At 45.4% G+C, this 26,101-nt stretch overlaps 3 protein-coding genes across 11 annotated transcripts in view; 2 read left to right on the plus strand and 1 right to left on the minus strand.

Moving 5' to 3' along the window:
* Window positions 1–26,101, plus strand: part of LOC147999196 (disks large homolog 5-like) — a 133,021-nt gene that overhangs the window by 90,075 nt on the left and 16,845 nt on the right. The window contains exon 5 of one of the 4 annotated variants that reach the window (XR_015643896.1): window positions 123–2,756. The exons of the other annotated variants lie outside the window; for them this stretch is intronic. The gene's annotated coding sequence lies outside the window, so the exon portion shown is untranslated. Of the gene's footprint in view, window positions 1–122; window positions 2,757–26,101 lie in introns of those variants that run through there. 4 annotated transcript variants of the gene reach the window in all.
* LOC147999200 (disks large homolog 5-like) overlaps window positions 1–26,101 on the plus strand; it is a 202,808-nt gene that overhangs the window by 79,255 nt on the left and 97,452 nt on the right. The gene's annotated exons all lie outside the window — the stretch shown is intronic.
* The window catches only part of LOC147999204 (disks large homolog 5-like), an 81,511-nt gene continuing 67,424 nt past the window's right edge, over window positions 12,015–26,101 (minus strand). For 3 of the 6 annotated variants that reach the window (XR_015643904.1, XR_015643908.1, XR_015643907.1), the window contains one exon: window positions 21,630–22,167. Coding sequence is in view for 2 of the 6 variants with exons in the window: in XM_087596447.1 (XP_087452573.1) it covers window positions 12,478–12,507; window positions 12,852–13,014; window positions 13,647–13,790; window positions 14,989–15,148; window positions 16,192–16,273 (579 nt within the window). In the remaining 4 variants the exon portion in view is untranslated. Of the gene's footprint in view, window positions 12,508–12,851; window positions 13,015–13,646; window positions 13,791–14,988; window positions 15,149–16,191; window positions 16,349–21,628; window positions 22,168–26,101 lie in introns of those variants that run through there. The other 3 variants (XM_087596447.1, XM_087596448.1, XR_015643901.1) reach the window with 3 other exon arrangements.

The following is a 26,101-nucleotide window of genomic DNA, read 5'->3' on the forward strand; positions in this document are numbered from 1 at the left end:
AGGTCCCAACAGTTTCCTTCAGGATTCAGCTGTCTCCCTACTTGCCCTCCACCTAACCCACTTCCTGTGGTTCTGGGAGTCAAGGACTTCATCACCTTTTTCGTTTTCTTGTCATATTGCAGGTACTGTGACTCGACCACTCTTCCTCCTGCAGGAGACACATCATTTGTCACAGAACAGGACTGCTGCACCAGGAAGACCCATAGCATAACCAGGACGCTACAATGAAAACATGACTGGCCCTTCATGCTGAATGACAGGAAAAGCACCCAGCCTTCTCTTTGTTGCAGACTGGATTCCTCAGCCTTCCTGTTATGAACAGGGCATTAGTACCCTTCACAGGATACTTAGTGTTTATAAGACATTTATAGAATTCATCTTGTATATAAGGCCATTGGGCTAGGAGCCAGCATCAAGGCATCAAGTAGGAGGAAATACAGAAACATTCTAGGAAGGGACAGCCAGGGGCCAGTGGGATGGCTCAGTGATTGAGGACCAGAGTTCAGTTTCCAGCACATGGATGTTCACAGTCATCTGCAGAATCAGATCTAGGGGGTCCCATGACCTCCGCAGCTCCCAAGCAGCTACATGTATGCGTCTTAGACACTTCCTACTCACCGTGAAACAACCTAAGCCACAAAACATCCCACACCTTCTTGGATGGGCCCATCCCTGGGGGAGTCTTGTGTGTTCTGGGCTTCAACTCTAGGAAGGCTTGGCCTTGTTTTATAGGATGTCTTATTCCTTGTATCAGCAGAGAGAGAAAAAAAAAAAGATCCAGTCCTGGAACCCTAGAGGACACTGCCATGATGTCACTGCTGTGCTGGCATAGGCTTAGAGATATCTCCATGATCCATCCGAGTCACCTAGAGCTCAGGGAATGATGGAAAAGTCCATGTGAGATCGCCCAGCGCTTGCAACCATGAGAAAGCTTGGAAAACACAGGGCACATGTGGTGTTTGATCCTGTGACAGTTCAACCCTCTTGAGCCTGCAGCTAAGACAAACAGTTACACTGGCCTGAGTGCACAGGCCAGATCTCAGAACCTGTTTGCCAACCATGGAACACTCTGGATCCCTCCTCACAGCTGGACCTTGATCTGCTACACCTCATCCACCCAAGCTTCTCAAGAAATGAAGCTACCAGGTTAATATAACAACTAACTGAAGGCAGCAAGAGCCTTCAGCCGCCCTGTGGCAGTAAGGTCAGTCCATAGGTCTCCTGTCCCTGCACCCTCAGTACCTGTGAGAGCCATGGCCACCTATTCCCTTCTGAGGTGAGAACAATTATACACACAACCTTGCTTTCAACAAATCCTGCCTTGGCCACTGGTGGGACCCTCATGAGATGCAGCAATCTGATGCAGACCTCCTCAGACACTTTGGCTTCCTTTCTGGCTGCTGGAGCTTGGGCCCTCTGGCCTGGCCTAATGTAGGATCAGCAACACACAACTCTGTTGGGCCCCAGCCATCCCACATTGGGGGCCCTGCTTCACTCCTAGGTGCATCCATTTCCCACATCTCTCCAGTCTCTCCCTCATCCCTAATTCCCCTAGCCTCTCAGGCCCAGCCCTTCAGTCTCTGATGGAGACTGTCCTGGAAGGACAGGAGCCACTCCCCTGAGATACTCTCCCACCCCATGCTGCTGGACTCATCTCTACAGGAACAGCCTGCTGCTCCCCTGCCCCTGCAACCCACTTCCTAGCTCTGCTTCACACAAACACTCTAAGATCTCTACACTGGATTCCTGTTCTATTTTGCTCCCTCTCTGTCCTCCAGAAGTTCTGCTGCTCTCTCTCACCACAGCAGGACCCACCAAGACACTGCTCCTGACCCCAGCAGCCATCAGCAGCCCAGGTCATGGGGCTACTAACAGCTTTGGCCCAGGACTCAGGGCTCCTTCCTTCTTCAGTATCGAGTCCAGGCTGAGACCATCTGGCCTGCTGCTGGGTCCTTGAAACCCTCAGTCTCACAGCCTCTGGGCACTCTGAGCCCTAGTCCTTATGGCTAACAAGTAGCTGCCCAGTCAAGCAACATGGGCCTCACTGGCTTCCTGGTGTGCCATGATGCTTTCCCTGCATGGCCGGGGATGACTGCATGCTAGGATTATGTCTGGAACTAGACCTGCAGGTAACACCTGATGGGTTGGCCAGGCTGTCCTCCTACTCCTGTTCTCAGGAGATTCTCCTGACTAAGCCTCCCAAGTGCTGGGATGAGAAGTATGTGCCACCATGCCAGCTAGGGGTCTTCAGGTGTGATGAAAGACTGGGATCTGTGGCCCTGGTTACTTCCAAGAGTGGGGACACCAGTGTTCTGAGCATTCTGTCATCTGGGACTTATATTCCATGTACTTCACACGAACACTCTGAGACTTCTGCACTGGTTACCTGTTCTCTTTGAAACCTGTCTTCAGGTATCTGACAGTGGGAGTCTCCATGAAGTTTTTGTCACCCTGAGGATGTGGCTATATTAATAAGCTCAGGCAGCATGCAAACACAGCAGAGGTTACAAACAAGACTACCAGGCTGGGGCCACTTAGTGATAGAGTGCTCCTTTGGCATGGTGAGGGCCCACGTTCTCTTGCAACCAACATCTGCTGGGGATGTAGCTCAGTGATTAGGCACTTGCCTAGCGTATGTGAGGTCCTGGGCTCCATCCCTAGGACTAAACCCTCATCCCCTACCCTGAACTCACCAGGTCCAGGCATCACTGTCAATCCTGAGGGCTTGAGTTTGATCCTTAGGCCCTCTCTGATACAAAAAGAGAAAAAAACTCCCTTGATTTGTGTTTGACCCCCACATGTGTCATGCCCGCCCCACTTCGAGTGTACAATTAAGGAAAGCATGAGTAAGTGGTTGAGAGGCACACACTGCCCTTGCAGGACACCCAGTTTGCTTCTCAGCACAAACTGCATGTGACTCAGCAGGTCTCAGGGTGGAACTGGATATGTGACCCTGTGCTATAGCACTGTCCAGAGTGGTAAATGCAGCTTCTGAAGAGGAATGCAGGCCTGGCCTCCAGACCTCCACCTTCAAGTCCTGTCTGGAGAGCCTGATGCCCTGGCAAAAGAGACTCCTTCTCTCCAGAGGAGCACTGCACTCAAATGACACCTCAGTGATGAAAACTATCTGTCCCCAAAGGCATGCCACTGAGCAGAGATAGCCTCAGTCATGCACCTCTGCCCATCCCCAGTTCCTCATGTCAATAACTCAACCTTTCATGAACTAGATGGTAATGCTTGAGGTAGGATGATCAGTAGTTTACTGGCCAGTCTGGGCTGTATGAGATGCTCTCCCTGAAATCAGAGTCAGCAAGAAATTCAGCATGAAAGCACTTTGTAAAGAAGCTCAATGACCCAGTTCAGAGCCTGGGACCCCGCACAGTAGGATAAAGTGACTCCCATGGCTTTTCCTCCACCTTCAACACTCATGCTTTGGCATGCACACCCCTACAAGGAGATCAATACACATGGAATAAAAAATTAAACAGAAACATTAATGAAGACAATGCAGATAATGTTTTAAAGGATCCCGGGAACCCTCACTTAGCACTTTCCTTTCCTTTGTCTTGGGAACAGCACCTGCACCAGAGACTGGAGACTTCCTGCAAGAGAGAGAGGAGAGATGCACTGTTCATTCAGCTAGAGAGCTGTGCAAAGACCAGAGCCACCCTCCTTTTTCTGACAGTGGGAGCTGGGCCCAAGTGTGGGCTGCTCCTACTAGAGGCACCACAAGAAGAGGACCCCCTTCCTCAAACCTTCCTGGAAGTCAGAGCACTGGCTATGGATGTCCCTCAGTCCTCAGAGGGCTTTCAGCGATGGCTCAGAGCCTGTTAGGACAGAGAGGGACCAGAGCTTCCCCCCAAAGCAAGATCCCTGTCTTATCTGACAGGTATGAGGGCTTAGGGATGGGACAGAGGATGTGACAAGGTTACATGTAGCACAGGGCTAGGTTAGTAAGGCAATCAAAGAGGAAAGAATCCTGGAACATTCCTCATCTGTTCTTTGTGCTATGTTCGTAGGGATGAGGGGCAGTGTGGGTAGAGGACTAGGACACAGCACAGCCTTCTCTGCACATGGTTAGCTTTCTAGGCTGCCTGGTCACTGTGACCAGCAAATTTTCAACTGTGCCATTCTACTACCAAGGCTGACACAACTGGTGCACCATGTAGCAATAGGACTTTACTGACTTAGCGACATTTGGAATCACACAATGATCATGTGTCACAGAAGAGTTTTTTTTTTTTTTAAGAAAAGGATTTTAAAAAACTAATTATTTTGTCCATCTGAGTACGCTGTCCCTGTTTTCAGACACAACAGTAAAGGGTAGTATATGAGAGTAGAAATGGTTATGAGACACAATGTGTGGTTGCTGGGGATTGAACTCAGATCCTCTGGAAGAGCAGTCAGTGGTCTTAACCACTGAGCCATCCCTCCAGCCCCAGTATACTGTATTTTCAATGTTGTTTGTTTTTATTTCCTTTTTCACGTATGTCTGTATGGCGTTTCTGTGAGTATAGGTGTGTGTGTGCCTGTTTAAAGGTCAGAGACAAACTGAGCACAGGTCCTCACCTACCTCTCATCCATGGCTGTGATTGCTAGGCTAGCCCTTCCCCCTAATCCTAGAGACTGTCCACTTTAGGTTCATATTTCCCAGTAGGAAGGGCAGGATGACAGACACTACTGCATCCAGGTTTACGTGGCTTCTAGGGACCTAAACTGTTGTTGGGCTTGTTCAGCATGAAAATAAATCCCATTTCACAGCCCTGGCTGGGCCAGGCAGCACACAGGTCTTTGCTGCTCTTGCAGAAGACTTGGGTTCAGTCTCCAGCACCCGGGTCAGGTGGCTCACAACCACCTGAGACTCCAGGTCCAGGTACTTCCAACCTCTTTCTGGATAAACCTACATGGCAAAAGCAGGGCTGGGAGCTGGAGGTTTCTGGTGTTGGCTTCTCCCTGCTGCAGTGGGCAAATCATGGGCATGTGAAACATATAACCCTGTAATTCTACAAAGTGCAGAAGCTCCTGAGGTCCCTCATGGTGCCCTAGAGCCTGTCCACCACTCATGGAGGCTTCGGGAACATGGCTTTTTCCTGACCTGTGTGCACTGTGCATCCTCACTCTCTACCCCTGCTTTTCGGGGTTGGAAGTCTCAGGTGTAGGAGGCGCCTACCATAGGCCTCTTCTCTCAGCATTTCAGCATTTTACCCACTTGACCTTCACCAAGCATCCTTTGCTCTACACAGTTACCTCAGCCTGTGACCCTCATCCTCCAGACTCTTGTGAAGCAAACACCCATGTGTGTGGAGCTCTCATAGTTAGCCAGGCTAAAGGGGAAGGCAGCAAATCCTTCATGAACTCTACAGCTCCTAAGGCCTAGGAAAATGTTTATACCGGGGCTAAACTCATGCTGACCTGTAAGACTACATTTTTCCTTTAAACAGAAGGATGTGTGGTGGTGTGGCACAGGCCTTTGATCCTAACACTTGGGAGGCAGAGGCAGACAGATTTCTGAATTCCAGGCCAGCTTCCTCTACAGAGCTAATTCCAGGTCAGCTACACAAAAAACAACACTGTCTCCAAGAGTAAATCAAAAAGAGAAAGAAAGAAAGAAAGAAAGAAAGAAAGAAAGAAAGAAAGAAAGAAAGAAAGATAGAAAGGAAGGAAGGAAGGAAGGATTCATATTTTGTATACAATGAGATGCCTGCCTGTCTATACCTGAACCACCATGTTAACTATAACTCTTGTCACATCTGTATTAATTCAAATACTGAAGGCCAAATGGTTAAATCTTAATGACTATACAATTGGGGGGTGGTGCTGAAGAGATGGTTGGTTTAGTGGCTAAGAGCAGAAGACCAAGGTTCAGTTCCCAGTGTCCACATGGTGGCTCCTATTAACCTGTAATTGCAATTCTAGGGAATCAGTCTGGACTTCACGGGCACCACACATACCACATGGTGCACAAGCATTTATTAGGTGAAGCACTCAGGCCCATAAAAATAAGTAAATAAAATATATGGTTAACAGACACTGTGATTCAGGAAGTTCTTAGTGACTTTGGTTATCATTTCTCTCTCCCAGAGACCTGTCTTCCTCATGCTCAGCCTCCCTGGCTTCTAGGACATTTCCTAGCTCTGTGGAGCATGAAGTACTCAACACCATAAGCCAAGCATTGCAAAGCCATCTGCACCTTCACTGCTACACCTTCTCCATGGCTGTGTCTAAAGGGAGAGACTTGGAATCCCACAGATGCAAGGACAAACCTGTTGGGCTATATGAGCCCAGCCACCCAATAGTCAGATCTACTCCTGTCCCTGGCTATGGCATGAGGCTCTTAAGACAAATTAATCTGAAGGATCTCAACAGCTATGCTGTTAGACCTCTCATTGCTCTGCCCAACCTACAAGCTCCTTTACTGGCTCAAATTCACACCCGAACTCCTCTCCTGCCTCAGCCACCATCAGCTCTTCTACTCCTCTCCACCTGTGCTCTGAAGAATCCACACTAAGGTGGACATTAACCTCTTGTGGACCTCCAGACGTATGCTTGTGATTACTCTTCATTGGCTGTTTTGTATAGGTAGGCGGGTTCTTCTACTCTCATGCAGAACACTGCTCACACATTTTGGAACTTACAACACCCTCTTGATTGAGAATCCTGACTAATGACTGACTGAACCTTCCATGCCTGAAGTCACCCTCTGTCTCCCAGTCCAAGATGAGAATCCCCACCCTAACCCCATAGTGTCCAGTTTCATCTCAGAAGCTAGGCTCTGTACTACCCAATATCATTTGGATCTTGGCCTCTAATTCTCTGTTAAATCGTTCCTCTCTTCTTTAAAACAAATTCATTTTGTTGTTTGTTTTTTGAGACAGGGTTTCTCTGTTTGGCCCTGGCTATTCTGACATGCTCTCTGTAGATCAGACTTGTCAGGAAGCCAGATATCTGCCTGCCTCGGCCTCTTAAGCACTGGGATTACTGGATTGTGCCAGCATGTTTAATTAAAAATTAATTAGTGGCAGTGCATGTTGGCACATGCCTTTAATTCCGTCCGTTGGGAGGCAGAGGCATTGTGAGTTCCAGGACAGCCAGGGCTATAAATTAACACCTTGTCTCAAAGAAAACAAGCCAAAAATGAAACAAAAAATGTTGCAATATGGTCTTAGGAATGTAACTGAGTCTGTTCTTGAACTCTGAATCCTCCCACTTTCACTCAGGTGCTAATCAGCAGGCTTCTGTCTTGACTTTCACTGAGCACTCAGGGCTGCCAGGACTGTTACCTCTCCCAGTGTAACTCCTGACTCTCTCATCAGCATCATCACAAAACTCCTACTAAGAATTAAGGAAACCTGAATTCTAAGGAACAGTCGGAGCTCCAGTATTTCCAAAGCTCACTCTAATACAGATGGATCCTATGCTGCAGTAAAATGGTCACAGCTGGAGGTCTTAATTCCAGGACTTGGGACAGAGGGGTTGGAGGATTTTGAATTCAAGGTTATTTTTATGTTACATTGTTGCTCAAAGCAAGTTGGGCTGCTACAAGATACCCTGTCTCAAAACTATACCAAACACACCTAAAATGAAACAGAGGAGTTTGAGTGGGCACAGATGGGAAAGCTGGGCACTTTATGGCTAAGCCACCTGCTGCCAGCACCAAAGTCCATGCACAGCCCCAATTCTGAGCTGTGTCTGGGACCCCACTTAGGAGCACGCACCAAAGTAGCTCAGATCCAGGGCTTTTGGTCTAAGAGGAATTCAGGCAGTCACACTTTGGATGCCAGTTCTCCAGCTCAACTGCCTGTCAGCCCAGGATCTGGTCTTAGTCATGGCTTGGCATCCCTAAATTCCTCCCAGCTGTGCTCTGAACTCACCCTGTGCCCCGTTCTGATGAATCTGCCATTCTCCATGGGAGTAGCCTCAAGAAGTCCCTCACATCTGAAGCACCACTCTGAGTGCACTAAATACTGCAGGGGAGGGGCGTGGCCAGCTGAGCACCCACCCCTTTCAGCTGTAGAACATTTAGCTCTAGAGTGAGCACTGCTGTGCATTGTGGAACTTAAGCAGTATCCCAGTCTTGGCCTGGGAAGAGCCATTGACACCCACACTTTCTGGGGTGACATTGTCTCCTGAGGATAGAGTCAGGTCAGGAGCAGCAACTGATGTTCACGAGAGACAAACTTTCTTCACCACCTGCCCATGCTGGCCCTAGGATCTGGGCTTTTTGGGTGACATGAGTGCTGAGCCCCCCAGGTAGATGGGTTTTCAGGGGTCAGGTGGTTATTGTCACCAAAGGTATCCACAAGGATAAGTCATACTGTACTAATTCCCATATTAGATCCCTTCTCACGGGTCACAGAGGCCGTGCTGGGTCCTAAATGTGGACCCAGGTTCCTGCGCACTTTTGAGGAGACTGGTCAGGGCGCAGGCTTCAGGACATTTTGTTTGAATTATTTTGGGGGATTTTATTTTTACTGTTGGGGACAAACCTAGGGCTGCCATGTGCTGGGAAAAGGCTTTGCCACAGCTGTAGATCATCCCTAATTATAAACTCCTAAATTCTCCCAATCCTGGAACTTTATAGGTCCCTCACATGATGCAACCTTTGGGGGATTCCTCACATAGAATCATGGGGTGGAATGCATCCCAAAGAGAGACAGTGGGAAATGTTCCCCAGTGTCTCCCTGTGGCTGTGGTGATGAGAGTGCTGACCAGTAGATGGCAGGGCCCATGTGAAACCCTTTTGTTTTCTACTTGAGTGGAATATTCACCATGCCTTTTTTTTTTTTCTTGAACCACAGGTTGCCCTGGAACTTACAGTCTTCCATCACTCTGACTCAGTTTCCCATGACTGGGATCACTGGCTTAAATTACTATGCCCATCTTTCTTTTTTTGTATTTATAAATCTTCTAAAAGCCAGAAGGATCTAGAATTTAAAATTTTGTGGTCCAAGGCATTTCCAACAGGGGATTCTTGACCTAGGAGTATCCAGACCAATTTTTATTGTGTGGGTCCTTCATTCCCATAACAGCTTATGCTTGACAAAGAGTTCCAAGGTGTGATGTCACTGGGGATCAGGCGGTGTCCCAAATAGCGGCACTGACTCAGGTTGTAATTTAGGCTGGAGAAACTTACTAGGACCCTGGTAATCCTAGCACCCTAGGGCCTTAGCTGTCCTTAATCAGATCTGGCTATGAATCAACTGCGCTTGAGGGTGGATTGGAATTCTAGTCACTGTGAGGCAGGAGCATTAGGACCCTACAGCCACTCTGGGCTCCATAGGAAGACCATGTTTCAATAGTAAAAGGGGTCACCTGCGAGTTCTTACTGTCTTCCCTGAGGCCTTCCTGCTGGAGTTAGAATAGCTGTCTCACCAAGTTGAAGTAGAGGGCAGAATGTTGGTGCCTTCTATAATGAGGACGAGTGACAGATAGTCTATGGAAATTCTAGTAAGATCTACAGGTATTTATGTCCTGTGCATGGGAATTGCTGGCTTCCCTGTGTCCTTTGCCTTTAATTTGCAGTCCATGGGGCACCTGGGAATGTCCCAAAACCAGGCTGCACACAGGGCTTGTCCCATGATTCTCACTTGCACCCAGTGCCTGCCTGATTGTCATAAGTCTAACAGAGCCACTGTATGCTCTCCTGACACCTGCAGAGAGCACTATATGGGACCCTACTATCCCGACATTGCCCATCAGTGTCTACAATGTCTCTATATGGCACTGAGATGGTCTAAGCTGCTTCCCGCCTATATGCTGCATCAGAATCTGACCATTCCTAATTTACTCCTCTCACACCCACACTAGAAGCCCTGTACCCACACTAGCCCCAGCTGGCCTGTTGCCTACTAACATCTCATGGACTCTGCCCCAATCCCCTGCCCTGCCCTGCCCTGCCCTGCCCTGCCCTGCCCTGCCCTGCTCCAATGCACTGCCCCAATGCCCTGCCCTGCCCCGCCCCAATGCCCTGCCCAATGCCCTGCCCTGCCCTGCCCCAATGCCCTGCTGTGCCCTGCCCCAAACCCCTGCCCTGCCCCAAACCCCTGCCCTGCCCCAATACCCTGCCCCAGTGCTCTGCCCTCCCCTGCCCTGCCACAATCCCCTGCCCTACCCTGCCCTGCCCCAATCCCTTGCCCTGCCCTGCCCTGCCCTCACTCAGCTGACATTGTGGACATCTCAAGAAAGTCAGTGGACAATGGCTGACACACTTGTCTGAAGACTGGAAATGTTTCTCGATCTTGGAGAGGAAAGAAGGACCCTCCACCTACACTTTCCTCTAAGGAAGTTTATTCAGGTGAGGGATGACAGGGACTGTTTTGTCTCATGTCACACATGTCAGTAGAAAATATCCTAGGTATTGGATGGCGCTGTTAGCATTAACAGAACAAAGCCCATAGTGTTGGGAAGGATAATACATTATGAGTAGGATTAGAAAACCCCAAGCCTCTTCCAGGTCCTAAGAGGGCAAAAAATAGCACCAAACATAGCATTAATGTGATAGGTTGGTTAAATCTAGTTACTAGGTTCTAGTGTGATACCTATGACCCTTTTTGTGTCATGGTCAGCTTATAATGACTAGAGGACCTAAGCTTGAGAGTCACCAATGCCTCTCCCTTGCTTCTCCAGCTGCTGAGCATTGAAAAGCCCTAATGAGACAGCATCTGTTTGCAGACATACTGGATTATTCTTCTTCACTTTATCGCTCTGAGTCACCTCCACTCTCAGTAAGTCAGTTTAATTCCATAAATTGGAAATGAGTCCCGTGGAACATATACTTTCTCAATACAATCACAGATTTCCATGTAAAAGGTGAAACATGAACTGTCCCACCTAAGCTCTGGGCTTGCACAGACGTGCTATGCAAAAGAAACATGTGGTCACAGCTGCAGTCTGCATTCACTATGGATGCTCTTGAGGTCCTCCCTGACCTGCATAGATTAAGATAATTATCTTGCTTTCTATCAAAAGAATTCATTATGCCAAGTTGGCCTGTAGAAGGAGGCTAGTCTCTTCAGTATTTTATCAGATGTGCTTAATGTATATAATCATCGATAGTAAGTGAAAGATCTGTTTGGAATTGAAACTGAGTGATGCTGGAGGATGATCCTGAATGCACAATGAGCAGTGGAGGCACCAGAGCCCGGTGTGGATGCCTAGCAGGCTGCCACATTGAGCAGGCACTGCTCAACCACCTGTACATACACATCTCCTGAGATCTCTCTCCTTAATGGGAGATGATGGCGTCCATCTAGTATAGCACATGCCCTGGAAGGACAAAAGCCACCTGCAGGAGATGTGGTGATGACACACAGGTTAGAGCATCTGCTGCTCTCTCAGAAGAACCACATGGTCCCTAACAATCATTTACAATGGGGAATGCTATTCCCTCTTTTGGATCATGAGGGAAATGCACTGAGGAGTGCATACATACATACATACATTTGAAAAAAAAAAGATCCATTGAGTTAAATGATAAAAATAAATATAATCAGCAACAATAAAAAACACAGCATATGAATGATCAAGTGAAACAGCACCTATAAAAACCTATTTCCCAAAATGACGTTAATGGTCATTATCTTTGTGGTTTAATACTAATGCTGTATTGTAAGAAAAACTGAGGAACATGGTTCTCAATTAGGATTATTCTATATTCCTTTGTGAAAGTTGTCATTTTACTGCAGCTCTACAGGCATGAGTGTGTGTTACTCAATATCTGGTGCACACAGTCAATAAGGAATGTGTGTTGTAGACTGATATAGACTAGGATGAGAAGAATACATGACAGCATGGATACAGTATGTCAGTGATTACATCATAAAGTGTGTGTCCATAAAAAAAGTCACATTATCCACACAAAAGACACTATCACCCTGTGTACCCCTTGGTGGCTTTGAATTCCCTATTTACCCATGCTGCCTGGTCCATGCAAAGATCCATATCCAGCTGTCAGTTCTAAGTCTACAGGAGGGGAAAGGACCCTTGAATAAGATGGTCTTAAGAGTCAAGAGTTTCAAATCAATTTTTATTCATAAGGAGTACAATTTACAAAAAACAGGAATAAAATGAATACCTAAAATGGTATAAAATGAAAAACAGTAACAAGAATATATAAGTATGAAATAACAAAAAGAAAACTTCAATGAAAATCATAACCAAAAACATTTCTTAACAGCATTTTCTTAATGAACATTTAGAAACACAGTTGTAGTGCTGTTTCTCCTCTAGGACGTGAGATGTCAAGGCAGTCCCCTCAGTTGTCTCTCAAATGGTGTTGTCGGTATGAGAGAGGAGAAAGACCTCAACCAGACAGGCTGGCATACGGATACATAAATGTAGGGTCTCTATACATTGAGGAAATTATCTGAGAAGAAGAATATTCACCCACAAAAAGTCTTTGACTGTGAGGATTGTCGTCACAGGGAACTCCTGAGAGAGAAACTCATTCTTCAGGGGGCTGTCTTCCTGGGATCCGTCCTATTCCATGTCTCCTGCAGTTCCTGAGACCTGGGAGAAGAAGGCAGCTATTAAGACACGGATGTGGTGGGGACACGCATACCAGCTGTCAAGTTGCTGCCTTCAGTCATGTGATATGTTATTCCTCTGTCACCATTTCTGGATTGCAGTTTCAAAAAGGGCAGAGAAGTATAATTGCCCATAATTCAGTTTCTGAAGAGTGGTTAACATCCCAGAATACTTGTGCATAGACAGAGCAATGAATAACTCTATCACATGAGGTGGGTGACTGACTGGGTGTGGGGAGATTAGAAAGGTGATAGGGGAAGCAAAGATGTATCCAATAGGCAAATGGTATCAGACATTGTTAATCTGACTCAGCTGCTTGTTCCTACCACATTTTGCTGGGTCTGGAGGTTGCTGGTCTTCTCCTGTTCGTCTTCATCATTCGGGTTCAACTCAAACAAATATCGCTGTAACTCCTTGCACTCCTGCTTCAATGTGACCAACTTCTTCTTCATACATGCCTGGTCCATCAGGAGCCGGCTGTGCAGGTTGCTGGAAACACACTCTGCATAGTAAGATCCTGAAGCCTCTTCCTCCCATTCCAACTGCCAAATCCCACAAACTCCACCAGGACCCAGATTCCCATAAAGACTTCGTAGAATACATCTCCATACATGTAAGGCTGCTGCACAAATAGCAAACGGCCAATCCAGGGAAGAATAAATTGTTTCTGTGACCCAAGCACCAATAAGAGTCCATGTCTCTCCAAAAGAACAAGGGATCTACAACTATCCATGAAAGCCCAATGCATCGGGGCAACATCAATTAGTAGGCAGTAAACAACCACAAGAGGACAGTAGAACCAAGGGAGGTCATGCTAACCATGTGGTCCACACATTCAGCTTTGTTAAACCTGGTATGACCCCAGAGGCCCAGGTCGGCCTAATAACACTCTGATGCCTGAATCAGTATAGATCTATCCAGAGCCTTCTAAAGATGCATAGACACTGTGGTGAGAAGTCACAGTCTCTTATGGAACTGAAACTGAGTCCAAAAGACCCACGGCACAGTGATATTTAAACAGCAGAAGAGATGGGCCCAGAGCTGCAGGCTCTCCAGTCCAGAACAAAGAGAGGCAGCAATGGATATTCCACAAGTGATGGGCCCTTCTGACCAGTACTTACCGATAGAAGTTAATCTCCTTCTTGAGCTCCTGAAATTTCTCACGATGTTCAATGTTCTTTGTGTCTAAGTTGTGCAGTAATGACATGACCTGTTTCTCCTTTATCTTCAAGTTTTCATAAAATGGATTTGGCCTGAAGTACGGGCTGGCCCCAGGAAGATAGAACCCAATGAACATCGAGGTTTAGGATTATATGAACTCAGGCTGCGTCCTGTACTACCCCAGCCCTGGAAGGACACTTTCTGAATTCTACATATTTGGATCTTCTTCAGCTTCAGAAACTTGGAATTGTGTGCCCAGGATAACAGAAGCTAAGCACCCAGATAAAGGGTTCCCTGGCTCACTTTTTTCAATCAGGAGGGCTGGATCTGCATTCAAACCTGTTATGCTGTCAAGAGCCTAGGCCATAGAGCTTACCCAACCACACACACACACACACACACACACACACACACACACACACACACACTTCCAGAAACCTCTGATTTCATTTTTCCTGTTTTGACAAGTGGAATGCTACAAGCCGAATAACTAATATTCTAGAGGCAGACAGTACACATAATTCTGGAGATGAGACCAGATATTGCCACAAACTTATAATCTGCCCAAGGCATACAAATGTATAGACAAATGTGACCACACAGGCAAAGAACTGTGCTGTTGAAAGTGGGGCTTCCAAAATAAAGCACTCACACCTCCATGAAACTATTATACAGGTAAATCCTGAGGTCAAAAAACAGACCCCTAAATTCCAAGGGTGGAGGGACACAGAAACATATAAAAGTTGTGCATATGCATGCAGACCTGTGCACACACAGACACACAAACTGGGACACACCCACAAGAAAAGGAAAGTAAACAGACTCAGAGAATGAGAAAGAGAGACAAATATGGAAAGAGCACAATGAGAATCAGTAGAAATGTATGCACCATTACTGTCTCGGAATTTAAGGCACAGAGACAAGAAGGAACAGGCCTGAGCCTCAGGACTTCTAGTTAAGCATTGATATGAACACTGTGGGACCTGTCACCTAAGGGTGCTGCCATGAGATGATAGCATTCAGTCACCTTCCTAGCAAGTACAAACACTCTCCATAAACTCACAGCACCTAGAACCTTGCAAAGCTACCACCTGTCAAGGGCTTTCCAATTGTACACTGGGAACTCATGCCCAAGTGACTTTATCCCTGAAATCTTCACTCAGATCACAAGTTCAGATTTTCAACAGGTGGAATCAGAGGGTCCATTTCCAAACTCACTCCTCAGTAAGGGTCAGGTTCTGCATCTCCTCTCTATGGGAGATGAGGTTTAGAACAAGGTCGTTTTCTTGGAGCAATGCATACCTCTTGCTCATGGATCCACCTGTCACATAAAGGAGGCGATCTGTCAGCTCATTTCTCTCCTTGGTAGTTAGCTCCAGTTCTCTATTCAGCCTCTCCTCTTCCTCATTGGCCTGCACCTTGTTTTGGACATTTTCAGGGGATGACGTCTGTCTGCAGGCCTCTGTAAGTAGAAGAATACAAGTGAACCCGCATGGGGCGAATGCATAGAGCATACACAGACCACAGTGTCGCCCAAACAGGAGAACATGCTTGGAAGCCAGTGTCACTGCAAGGAGTTTGGTCTATGTGTAAGAGGCATCTTAAGTGGATCACAGTTCCCCCACTACTATATACAGACCAAGAGATGTGAGCAGCCAGGTGTTCCCTATGCCCAACCACACAGGCTTACAAGTACCAGAAAGATGCCTTCTCCAGGATTATTATCAGGTACGCAGGCTACAACCTGGTTTCAGAAGTCAGATCATCAATTCAGCATCCACAATGACTTGATTGATCAGGGATACTCAGATATCCTACACTGTTACTCTAGTCCAATGACTTTGCATTAAAAAGTCATATAGGGGGAGGACATGGTCAACAGACTCATTAATTCCCCCTACAGAAATGACAAATGCCCCAGAAGTGCCAATAGGTTACAAGCTCTTTCTCTACCTGCTCCGTATAGTTGGCTACTGTAGAAAAATATCTGCCACACAGAACCTCTAATATATGAAGGTAAGATTGGCCCCGTCAGCCAGAGGTAGTCAAAGGAGTTCTAAGAATATAAGGTCATGGCCAGGAGCACAGTTCTCTCCCTCTTACTACTGTCAGATAGTCACTGAATTTAAAGAAGCAATGAAAGTGAAGTACATTGATGCCCTGTTTAATTCAGAAAAGTTATACACTCCATGACTACTTATGGTGTTATTATATCAATTTAACATACCGAATGCACTGTAAAAGTAAAGACTAGAAGTTCACCCAATAATAGCATAGGCACTGCCATATCCTCCATGTGGTTATGGAGAAACTAATGATGTGAAAACCTTGACTTTCAGGAATTGTGATAATCATGGAATTCAATATCTGTGGAGATGTTCCAGTGGTTGTGGCCCATTACTAAAAAGGCCAGCGGAAGACCCCCACACACAAACCTGACAGGAAGCTCAACATACACTGCCCAGAACTTACTCCACATTCCCCATGTCCTCTGTCCATCATTACCTTTAGGTTTCGTTTGCTTCACTCTAGACTCTTCTCTATCAACATCAGCTCTCCCAAAGCGCCTACAAAGACGGGCAAACATGTCTGTGGATATATCCTTTGGACACTAAGAGAAAAAGTATGGAATTGGTTGTCACAACGGTACTGGTGACATCACAGGGATTCCAAGGTCTCTCTAGGAGACAATAGAATGTCCACGAAGGGACGGCTGATGTCATGGAGAACAGACTTTGCCTCCCTGCTAATGTTCTCCCTGTACTGAGCAAAAGCTGATGGACCCTTTTCAGGGGACTTCCTTGTGGCATAGCCACTGAGCACCACATGCTTCCAAAGCCAAATTTGGCTCTAGGCTTGATTGGAAAAACCTAAGTCATTGCTATGTATCTAAATGAGTGCTTCCTCCCCAATCCCTGCACAGAAATGTTTCATCCTACCTCAAATTCTCCTCAGTCAGCAATATTACCCATTAAAGATTACTGAGAAATCACACCAGTTCCTATAAGTAGCCAAAGAGGTCTCCTGTCTCATCATGTGCAGGTGCATGAAATCACATGCAGAAATAGCCTGTAGGGTAGGTTGCGATGTGGGTGTGTGTTATAGGTACAACCTGAAGCTTTGTGCTTAACATTTGACAGTTGCCACCAGATTCCTTAGGAGAAAGAATTGCATTCATTATGGTCCTGGCAACAATGTGGTGATCTGTTAGCAGAGGAAACTGAAATATTGGATTCACCAGTGAATGCACCCTCAGGCTGAGTGTGGGGCTCTCCTCTTTGCACTTAAGTTACCAAAGCAGGATTGCTTACAGGCTTCTCTAAGCTATAATGTGTGATTTCATCTGAAAAATAAAATAGTCAGCAGATGTGTGTGTGTGTGGGGGGGAGGTGCAGCCAAAGGAGTAGGACAAGCTTAGAGACATAACTCAGTGGACAGAATAAGAAACAAGCATCTTCACTTCTGTTTCATGGATCACCCCACAAAACACAAAAGCATCTATCGTACTAAAAAAAAAAAACCAAATTATTTTATTGAATGCATACACTAAAGTATTAGTAGCAAAGCTCAAATTTTGGGGGCAGATCCATGACTTGAACTATCTTCCGGACAACATATAAAGCAATAAATAAATAAATAAATAAATAAGAAAAATACAGAAAAAATACAAAAACACAAAAAGCACGAGCCTCTCATGTGAAGTTACAGAAGAGTGATCCAGTGGTCACTTCTGACCAGGCCATTTTAGCTGTGACGGTGCATAGTGACCCTTAATTTGATGGGTCCTACATAAAGCTTTGTGCAATATTGTCATTTTAACAAACCTCATCCAGAATATACATAACGACACAGGATATGATCACAATGTCCTTGCTGTGTATCAAGTTATTTTTCTGTGTCCTTGATTGTCAGGCATATTACAGCAAAATCTGAGATGGCTGGTAGACTTGGAAGAAAGTGGATATGAAAGATCCCCATTTATATATCAGTACAGCCATTTCTTAAGAATGAGAATCTTTTAAGCTGGCCTTCGCTTAGACCCTTGACATTAGACAATAGAGCAGAAAGTACAGAAAGCACATTCCCACCCACTCTCTAGGAAGCTGCCTGACCATAAGAACAGAGGGTATAGAACATATTTACTGCAGGGCAATTACAAGACAGGAAACATCTCTGGGAAGCTGACTGACCACTATAGAAGTGAGATATCCTTGGTACTGAATGCAGCTGTGCTATAGGCTGACATCGCTATAGCCTTGTCCTGGGAACTCCAGAAGGGAAACACCTGCCAAGACAGATATCCTTGGTCCTTGTCCTGGGAACCCCAGGATAAGAAAACATATATCAAGTCAGACGTCCTTCATACTGAAATAGCTGCATTGATGTTGTTACGGCCTTATCCCAGGAATTCCAGGACGAGAAACATCTGCCTAGATATCCTTGGCACCGAAATAGCTGAGCTAATGAAACTGTGTAATCTTAACTGACTATTTAAGCTGTACATTTCTGTTGTTTGAGCCTCCTCACATCCCTCCTGCGTGAGGACTGTGTCAAGCCCCAGTGCATTGGTATCCCAAAGTAAACCTCTTGTTTTTACATCAAGACTGAGTCCTGTGTGTTCATGGGGTGGTGATTGTCCTCAGGACTGGAGCGAGAGTCTCCTCTGTCTGAGGGTCTTTCAGATAAAGCTATAGTTGTGGGTTACACACCTCAGCTCTCATTGGCTAATGCTGTCCTCACAGTCCTTGGAGGCCCCTTTGTAAGACTACCTGTTGGAAAGTGGAAGCAGCTTTATTTGAGCTCAAAGTGAACAGGACGAGCAACTTAGAGAACAAGATGGGGTAATTGAGACCCTGTCTAAAACCAGCACAGAAACCCACCCTTCAATCAAAGCATCATCTACCAATTCTTGAATTTTTACCATTCTCTGCCAACCAGTCTTTCATTCAGGAAAGGTAGAAAAGAACTGGAAATGATCTTTGTATTCTAAGGACCTCGATCTGTCTTTCCTTAGGTCAACGTTAAGAACAAATGAAATGGGTATCACCATCTGAATAACTTACTATTACCTACTCAGCATTTCTAGCCTAATACTGTGCCTATGGCAATCTCAAGCTTCCCCGAGTGTTGCTGCCCCAGCAAGAAGAATGAAGAACTGAGGTCAAACCCCAGTGAACCTTTCAAGGGGTTAGAAGAAAGCCATCAGAGATACTGAACTTCTTTGTCCTTAGATTAAATCAAGATGATACAACATGAATAGATTGTGCTATTCAACCTTACATCTTCCACACAACCCCACCTATCTGAGTTCATTGCTTGGCAGAATTCATGCCCCACCATCCTAGATATTTCTTGATTCATTGCTGCCAAGGGCCAGGTTTCCTGAGTTTTGTTTTTTATAGAATTGGGTGTAGTCAATCATAGTTGCCCTCTGTAAGAAATGACAAATATCTATAATAACTGACCACACTGTACTTGTGTATACAAGTACAGTAGTGGAAAATTCAGCATAACTGAGGAGTGGGAAATCACCACTGTGTCCTGGCCTTTCTCTGCCCATATCACAGCTCACAGGCAGCTGGGGCAAACCTTGAGTTCCTCTGTAGAAACAGAGTGAGGATGAATGGACACTGAGCAGGCAGAGCAACACAGCTGATGCAACTCAGTTCCAGCAACAAACACATTATTTGTTTCCCATCTTAACAGCTTGTTTTGAGGACTTGTCCCCACACCTAGCTTAAACACAGCAATTTTCATACATGCCAGCCTGCTATTTCATATTGTTGCTGTAATACGCCTCCACATCATAGATTTCAAAAAAGAAAGATAATAAACCTGACAGTGAGAAGGGTGATGCTTGTCAACATCTAGTGCGTTGGCGGCCCAGGTACGGTCACAAATAACCAGGACACAGGGGATGCAGAGCAAAGGCAGATGCAACTGCATGCAGCTGCAAGTTTATTAACCCTTATATAGGCATGAATATGAATTACCTCACTTTCCCTTTTGGCAAGATATAATAAGATCGTTATTCCCATGATACCAGGAACAACCGAGGCAAGACTAGGCAAAGAAGTAAGACTAAGCAAAGGCTTCTTCTTAAAATATCTGTATAGCAAATCACCCCTCTTCCTAGTATCACAATATCCTTGTCATAACCCAGAGAGCATGAGAGCTGCTTCCACAAAATAGGACATAGTACAACATAGTGTGAGGTAAAGTGAGGAAAACATTTCCTTCTCAAGGGCAGCGTTCCAGCCCCTGCTTGCATCTCTCAGCAGTCTTTCTTTGATCCTGTCTGGGAAGTGTATCTCAATGACTCCACAATTTCTTTCTTTGTTCTTTTGTTTTAAAAGTAACACTGTCTATAACACAGCTAAATGTCCTCGAAGGGGTTTAATCATGCAAAAAGAAAGCAATATAATATATAATATAGGCAACCTTTAATGAGTGTATCTATTTTCTTAGGTGTATTTTTCAGATATCTTCCCAGATCTGGATTTAACTTTGGTAATTGTTATCTGTCTAGAAAATCAGGAATATCAAATAAATATTTCTGTTTTCTGGCGTAAAGTCCTCGGGAGTAAGAACTAATGATTTTGGAATTTGCTCCGTGTCTGTTGTTATGTCCCTCATTTCATTTCTGATTTTTAATTCATGTATTGTCTCTCTTGTGCATTGTTAGTTTGAGGAAGGGGTTGTCTCTCTTGTGGATCATCTCAAAAAAAAAAAAAAGAGGAAGAAAAGACAGCTCTTGCTTTCCTTGACTTTGTATTTTTCTCTTTGTTTCTAAAGGCTTGATTTCAACCCTGAGTTTATTGCCCTTCATCAGATCCTACCAGACTCTCTATGGGATGAGGCTTTGCCTCACTTGGTAACAGCAGCATGGAATAAATGAAGCTTCTGCTGATCTCTGTTGTGGTGTTGCACATCACAATCTCACCGAAAACCATGCATAGCCTGGTTTTAGGCTCTATAAAAGCGGCCCACTATTTCAGTGTTCCCTGCAAGGTGCCATGGAACGGTAGTAACATAATTCTGCAGGCACATCGACAGGTTTCTCCACGGTCTTCTGGGTCATTTGATAATAATTTATAGTGAGTTCATGGATGAACACACACACACACACACACACACACACACACACTTTACTGACATGGTGCATATTCTTTGCACACCAAAAATAAAGTGAGCGTTACTGAAAATGCACCAGTAGGGCAATCCATGGAGGGAGCTGTGGGGAAGCTGGGGCTTAGAGTTACTTAAAAGACCGATGCAGATTCTCCTTCTATTGGAGGAGAAACTTGATAGACAATGTGGTTCTTTATTTTCTTTCTCTAGAGCACACAGGACTAGGGTGGCAGCTAGGGCTTTGAGCATGTTTGGCAAGTACTGTAGCACTGAATTAAATCCTAGGGCTGGAACCCTATTAATCATCTACAACAATTACAGGGCAGGCTGGATGACGACACTCAGCTGACAATGTGGACATCTCAGGACAGTCACTGGACAATGGCTGACACACTTGTCTGGAGACTGGAAATGTTTCTCGATCTTGGAGAGGAAAGAAGGACCCTCCAACTACACTGAACTCTAAGGAAGTTTATTCAGGTGAGGGATGACAGGGACTGTTTTGTCTCACGTCACACATGTCAGTAGAAAATATCCTAGGTATTGGATGGCGCTGTTAGCATTAACAGAACAAAGCCCATAGTGTTGGGAAGATTAATAAATTATGAGTAGGATTAGAAAACCCCAAGCCTCTTCCAGGTTCTAGGAGAGCAAAAAAAAAAAAAACCATGAAATACAGCATTAATGTGATAGTTTGGTTAAATCTAGTTACTAGTTTCTATTGTGATACCTATTGTCAGTGTCTGCGCCAACAGTGTGTGAATATCAGGTGTAGGTTTGTGGGGTTGAAAGAAAACACGTACACGGGTCACCCCTTTTTAGCCAGTGCCACCAAGGCTTTACTGAGATCTCCTTATATACCAGAGGCAAAAGCTGTGGAAAAACAACAAGGCAGGTGAAAATCCCCAACCAGGAAAATAGGACAAGTCTGTGTGGTGAAAGTTCCAGCCCAATCAGGGGCATAAACAGCTTCTTAAAAACAAGAAGCAGGAAAGCTCAGTGGGGAGGAAGGGTGCCATGGAAAATCCCAGCCCCAAATCAGGGGCTAAGAGCAGCTGTCAAAGGTGTAAACAATTTCTTGCTATAGCAGGCTGAAAGGCTCAGCGAGGGGGGAGGGAAACACCAAGGTAGGGCCCAACAGGAGTCTTCACTGGTGGCTCTAATGTTTCACTTTCCTCTGCCAACTGGCCTCCACACTGTTTCTAGGACCATAATGATTTCAAGTCTTCCTCATAAGGAATTTTGTGGCAACCGTTGAATGCTAAGCACAAGGCTTCATGAGTGTTCCCCTAACACACACCCATGTTGCAACCTTCCATGCAGGCTATTTCTTGATGTGATTTCAAGCACCTGTACATAATAAGACAGGAGAACATTTTGAGTGCATATTCAAACTGGTATTATTTCTCAGGAATTTTTAATGGCTAATATTGGTGAAGGAGGATAATTTGAGTTAGGATGAGACATTTTTGGGCAGGATTTGGAAGGAAACATTCATTTAGATGCATAGGAATTACTAAGGTTTTTATAATCAAGCCTTGAGGAAAATTTGGCTTTGGAAGCAGGAGGTGCTCAGTGGCACTGCCCCGGGAAAGTCTCCTGGAAATGACACCTCAGCTTATGCTCAGTACAGGGAGAACATTAGCAGGGAGGTAAAGTCTGCTCCCCATGACATCAGCTGTCCCTTCTTTGACATTCTATTGTCTCCTAGAGAGTTCTTGGCGTCCTCTGCTATGTCACCAATGTTGTAGTGACAACCAGTGCCCTAGTTTCTCTCAGTCCGAGTCTGGCAGATACACCCTAAGACATGTTTTCCAGTCTTAGAAGTGTTTTGGGAGGGGGGATGTCGATTGTGGAGAGACTAGGGTGAAGGAGTCTGACCTTTCGTCTCACAGAAATGATGGACAAAGAAAGTGGTTCTGCGAAATGTGGAGTAAGTTCTGGGCAGTGTCTTTTGAGCTTTCTGTGGAGGCGGGGGGGGGGAGGGATAGTGGGGGTCCTGCAAGCTTAAGCTGACCTTTCTAGCAATTGGCCACAACAACTGGAGCATCTGCAAAGGAATTGAAATTCCATGAATATCACAATTCCTGAAAGTTATGGATTTCAGAACATTAATTTTCCCATCCCCAAAGAAAGGATATGGTAAGGCCAATGCTACTCTTCTGTGAACTTCTGGCCTTTACTTTTAAAGTTGATTTGTGGCTTGTTTTTTGTTTGTTTATTTATTTATTTAGTGGGTAATATTATTTATTGCCAAAGTCAAACATCTGGGTTACATCCTGGGACCCATATGACAGAAGGAGAGAAATGGCTCCTGAAAGTTGTTTGGTCATGTGCTGCACACACACACACACACACTCACACACACAAACACACACAGACACACACACACACTCACACACACACACATTCACACACACTCACACACATACACACTCACATTCACACTCACACTCACATACACACAGACACACACATACACTCACACACACACACTCATACACACACATTCACATACACACACTCATACTCATACTCACACTCACACTCATACACACACAAACTTTAAAACAAAAGTAATTTTTCTTACAGTCTGATATAATTGGTTCTAATAAAAAGACAGCCTGAGTGTAGTTACTATGTAATTAAATAGTACTCATGCTCTCAGGCAAAGAGTTTAAAGTTTATAGGTACCTAATAAACTAGCATTGGGACATATGAAGAACATTTAAATGTTCAGCTGAAATACAACGAATAGCTAATTTAATTTGTTAAAAGTGAAAGCATACATAATTCTGAAGGTTTTTATACTAGTTTTATTATACATATAACTATGAAACAGAAAACATACATATTTGATCAATGAAATGAGGAAGATTGATTTAATGAACAGAAACATGGATGGTACTTCAAAATTTCCGTGATTACATATTATCTATTTTATTCCCTCCACAATAGCAAGAAACGGACATTATTATTTATGCAACATTACAAATACTTAAACCGAGAAAATATTAATTGTTTGGCCTGCTTTTCTGAGCTTCCTTAAAGATATAGTTAATTGACAGAGCTGTGGTTTAAAATTAGGGTACATATTATTCTGTTTTGAATGTGTGCCTTTTCTTTCTATTTTTTTCTCCATCTTTATTAAATTGGGTATTTCTTATTTACATTTCAATTGTTATTACCTTTCTGGGTTTCCAGGCAAACATCCCCCTAACCCCCCTCCCCTTCTCTATGGGTGTTCCCCTCCTCAATCCTCCTCCCATTACCACCCTCCCCCCAACAATCCCTTTCACTGGTGGTTCAGTCTTGGCAGGACCAAGGGCTTCCCTTTTATTTCTAGTGGGTGCTGCTCTCCCTGCTCCGTGGGAAGTGGATGGGGGGAAGGCCCGGGCCTGAGGTGAGTTGGAACTGGGGTAGAAAGGCATAGGGCCTCCTAGGTGAGAATGTCAAGCTGCTGCTGCAGCCACCATGGAGAAGCCCTTGTTCCTGTTGCAGGGAGGAGAGTCTGGTGCCCACAAGATGGCTGAAGGGGAGCTGAGAGCAGACAGCTTCATCACCCGCCTGCTGGACGTATGAGGATATCGTCCGGGAAAAATTGTGCAGATGACTGAAGCAGAAGTCCGAGGGCTGTGTATCACATCTCGTGAAATCTTTCTTAGCCAGCCAACAGCTGTGAACACAGGTTTCTTTTGGAGAGCAGGCCTGTGCAGGCCCAGAACCTAGGTGGGACAGTTCAAGCTACCCTTTTTCCATGGCCAATCTCAGATCATATTCAGAAAGTATTTCTTGGGCTAAAGAGATGGCTTAGTGGTTAAGAGTACTGACAGCTCTTCCAGAGTTCCTGAGTTCAAATCCCAGCAACCACATGGTGGCTCACAACCATCTGTAATGAGATATGATGCCCTCTTCTGGTGTGTCTGAAGACAGTCACGGTGTACTTGTATATAATAAATAAATAAATAAATAAATAAATAAATAAATAAATCTTTAAAAAATAGAGTATTTCTTCCAGGTGATGGATTTCCAATTTATGGAATTGAACTAACTTACTGATGGTGGAAGTGACACAGAGAGTTAAAGTACAGAAGGAATAATCCAGAATGTCCACCAACAGTTGCTGTCACACCAGGACTTTTAAAATCTCAGCTGCTAGAGAAGCAATGTAGTCTTTGGTCATTCTGAAGCTTAGGTCTTCTAGTCATTATACGCTGACCATGACACAAAAAGAGTCATCTATATCAAAATAGAGAAAGTAACTAGATTCACACCACACTATCACATTACTACTGTATTTGAGGTTCTCAGTTAATATCTAAGAACCTGGAAGAGGCCTGGGTCTTGCTACACATACTCATAATTTATGTCCCCATTGTCAGCTGAGAGTCTTCATACAGCCTGCTCTGTAATTTTGTAGAAGATTAATAGTGTTCTAGTGAGCACAATGTGATTAGGAAATCGGGGGATCCCAGGAGCCTCTCTGACTTCTAGCACTCCATGCACTGTCAGATGCAGTCAGAAGACAAGGGGCTGTCGGTTCCAGGACTCTCCACATCCCTGCTGGGGTGCCATGCCCAGCCTGGAGAGTGAGGGTCGGTCCTGCTGTCCCCAGTCCCTCATGCCCAGAGCCTATCCACTGGCTGGCTGGGCTTGGCTTTCCTGTGCCTGGCCCTCCTTTGCCCATCCCTGCCCTGCCTTGCCCTGCCCTGTTGACTCTCACTACTTAGGCCAAAGAATTTGAGATTTGGGCTCCCTGGCCCTGCACTCAGAGCCTCTGGGAAGCAAGGAGACCCAAAGGGACAGACCCCAGGCCTGGCCCTGGACTCCTGCATCTCCCCCTACCCAGAGGTGTATTCCACAGTTCTCCACTCCAAGTTTAGTTTCAGGGACCCCAGCAGGTGGCGTTCTTTGCTGAGCCTCACATGTGAGCCTGGGATAGTGGTGGGATGTAAAGTGCTGGAAGTCTTTCAGAAAATTCAGGCTTTTCTCAAACTCTCTGACCATCCAGTGCCCTCCCTGGTTCACCCACCCTGTGGAAGGTGGGAATCCACTTTTCGATGTCCTGTGTGACTTTCCCTGCAGACTGGGCTCTCCTGCAGGAGATGCTTTCACATGCTTCTTTAAAAGCACCTGTTCCTCAGACTTAGATCAGCTGTGAAAACAGGCTTCTTCAAGTCAGTGTGCGAGCTCCCCCTCCCAGCTCAGAGCTGCAACACCATAGGATCCTCCAGCCCCAGTGCTGGGTGAGTCCCCCAAAGGACTTAGAGCAAAGTGCCCCTTC

This window comes from Rattus norvegicus, chromosome 19 (genome assembly GCF_021556685.1).
Source record: "Rattus norvegicus strain SHRSP/BbbUtx chromosome 19, alternate assembly SHRSP_T2T, whole genome shotgun sequence".
Taxonomy (NCBI): Eukaryota; Metazoa; Chordata; class Mammalia; order Rodentia; family Muridae; genus Rattus; species Rattus norvegicus.